Below are 2,976 nucleotides of genomic sequence, written 5' to 3'. Positions count from 1 at the left end.
GATATCAGTGCATTTTCTTCCATATGTGCAATTGTTTTTTGCATTTTATGTTTGCTTGGGTTCACTGGATGGGTATGCTCACTTACAGTTTTGCAGATTGAAATCTCTTCAATATTCCGTCTTGTATGCACTCTTGCTTTGCAGTTTTTTGCAACACACTTCCAATAAAGCTTGCCTCCAAATTCTCTTTCTTGCCTGTAAATGAAGTTGGAATCATCTACGAGCTTATCACAACCTCTGGTGCTTTTGATAGTGTACGACATCGTAGGGGTTTAAGTTTCAACTGATAAAAGTAGATTATACAAAAGTTTAAGATAAAAGAAAAAAAAATATGGTAAACTACCGAATTTGTAATGATCTCATTTAAACATTTAACGACGGGTGTCAAAATTTATAACGACCCTTCTCTCTCTCTCTCTCTCTCTCTCTCTCTCTCTCTCTCTCTCTCTCTCTCTCTCTCTCTCTCTCTCTCTTCATTCTTTCTTTTTAATCTATACATGACAAAGCATATACATTTTACGGCGAAATGTCCTTGCGGCAAAATATCCGTACGGCAATTTTGCTTACGGCAAAATGTCTTACAATCAATTGTCCTACGGCAAATTTGTTTACGGCAAATTGTCCGGTCTCCGTGTAGTAGGTCTGCGCCCCTGCAATTTCTGTGCTCATAATTGCTTCCTGGGCTGCAGTTCTTAGTTCCTACATTGTGCAGTCTTCCTTTGCTTTTGGAAGTTTTGTATACCTAAAAGACACTACTCCCTTTTTCCAGGGTGGGGTGTGCTGTGTGCCCTGAGCTGTCTGGACTCAGTTGCAGAATTACTTCAGTGATTCCAAGGCTCTTTATGTTATTACTGTGATCCTTGCCATAGGAGTTTGGGTTCTGGATTTCATGGTGCTTTGCGAGCTCTTCTCTTACTCTCTTTTTTTGCTATTGAGTCTCTGTCAGAGAGAAACATTTTTGCTATAGTGCTTGCATTCTCTGTGCAATCCTGTCTTCTAAAGTCATCAGGTTGGTTTCAAGCCTGATATTGCACAGCCTTGTCCACATTGGTGCTCCTAGCATGAGTCTTATGACATCATTATTACCTCTATAGTGGCTTTTTGGGGTCCCTGTCAGGTTTATCAGGGTGGGAGCAGCATAGTTCACAAGACTTCTGGTGCAGGCTAGATAGTACTTCCTCTGAATATGTTCATTTGTTCCATCCTTTAGAGAAGACATGTATCCCATGGCTGCCAGTCTTGCATTTGATCTTTCTTTTAGGTACTTGATTTCCTCCTTGAAGGTTAGCTGTTTGTCTATGACATCTCCCAGGTACATGTAGCTATCCACCCATTCTAGGGGCTCCGTTCCTATAGTGAGTGGTTGTAAGGGATTTGGGGCTCTTGTTGTCATAGCTTTTGTTTTGTCTATGTTTATTTTTAGACCCAGCTCATATGACTTTTGGCTGATGTCATTCAGTGCCCTCTGCATTCTTGCCATTCTGACTGGTCCTCGTGCTACTACACAATCATCCGCATAGATTAATATCTCTACTCCTTCAGGAAGTTGGAGAGAGGCTATATTTTCCATGAAGATGTTGAATAGGGGGGGGGGGGGCTAAGAATTCCTCCCTGTGGAGTTCCATTTTCCAAGTCATGAAAAGCTGATATCATTCCTTGGAATTTGACTCTGGCTTGTCTTCCTAGTACATAGTTCTTTGTCCATGCTAGTAGATGACCTTTAACTCCTTTTTGTGACAACGGATTGCAGCATTGCTGCTGGGCTGGCTAGCTCAAAGGCCTTCTCAAAGTCTATGAAGAGTATTGTTGCCTTCTTATGGTTTATACAGCTGAGGACATTCTTTACAGCTTGTCTGAACGATCGCCTTACTGCCCAATTAGAGGGTGCTGTTATTCTAGGAGTAAAACAGACAGGATTCAGAGAAGGCTACGACACAATAAACAAAACTATTGTATGTACGAACGCACAATGATACCGCTTATGCATATCAAACACATTGGCGATTTATTTTTCTTTCATTTCGGTAAATAAATAACATATTTCCTTTGATGATAACATATTCAAGTTAAAAATCACAATGGACTGTACTGTGTGGTAGGTACGAAGGCACAATGCTACTACGTATGCATATCAAACACATTAGCAAATATTTTTTTTTTTAATTTCATTAATCAAATAAAAAATCGTAACATATTTTTCCTTTTAGTCTAATGGATATCTATTTACAATTGATTTTATATCAATAAGTATATAATCAAGTTAAAAAAAAAAAAAAAAAAAAAAAACAATGAACATTACTTTCTGGTATGTACGAACGCACAATGCTACTACGCATATCAAACACATAAGTGATTTATTTTTTTTTTATTTTGATAAATAAATAACAGATTGTAACATATTTTTTCCTTTTAATGTCATGCTTATTTATTTACTATGAATTCTATATCATGGTTTTCATACATTTTCTTTTAAGCTATTATTATTAACTATATGAATACGTTTGTGGAGATTTTTTAAGTGTTAAGTGGGAACTTGGTAGTCCAGGAAAGTCTCCCTCCGTCAGTTCCTAAATGATCAACAGGGAACGATAAGGAGCACTATCGCTCAGGGCACAAACACCCTGTTAATAACTTTACTGACGTAGTTTACTAACCATCACTCATAAATGCAAAAAAAAAAGGGGGAGGGGGAATTGTACTCTGTCCAGAGGCCTAGAAACTCCACACGAGAAATAAAAGTAATTTGATGGCCTACTCTAGCTTTGTCAGGTCTAAGGTCATCTACACTCTTAGGCTTTGTTTCGGCTCCGTCCCAGGACAGGAATCTTACATTAAATAATTATTGAGACAATGGAAAAAAAGGGAGCAGTGATGTAAAGTAAAGTAAAAGTTAAAGATGTGGATCTTTACCTTCGAAGCACACAGATTCAACACTAAGTCACTCGCTAACACACTTGTTACTTATCTAGGCTTACT

At 38.1% G+C, this 2,976-nt stretch overlaps 1 protein-coding gene across 1 annotated transcript; it reads right to left on the bottom strand.

Annotated features, from left to right (window-relative positions):
- Positions 1–961: 961 nt before the first annotated feature.
- Positions 962–1,480, bottom strand: LOC137628520 (uncharacterized). Its single transcript, XM_068359671.1, has one exon. The coding sequence runs from the start codon at positions 1,478–1,480 to the stop codon at positions 962–964; it is 519 nt and encodes a 172-aa protein (XP_068215772.1).
- Positions 1,481–2,976: the final 1,496 nt, after the last annotated feature.

The sequence above is a fragment of the Palaemon carinicauda genome, chromosome 36, assembly GCF_036898095.1.
Source record: "Palaemon carinicauda isolate YSFRI2023 chromosome 36, ASM3689809v2, whole genome shotgun sequence".
Taxonomy (NCBI): domain Eukaryota; kingdom Metazoa; phylum Arthropoda; class Malacostraca; order Decapoda; family Palaemonidae; genus Palaemon; species Palaemon carinicauda.
The sequence above is the reverse complement of the archived record's forward strand: the minus strand, read 5'-3'. Positions and strand labels throughout refer to the sequence as shown.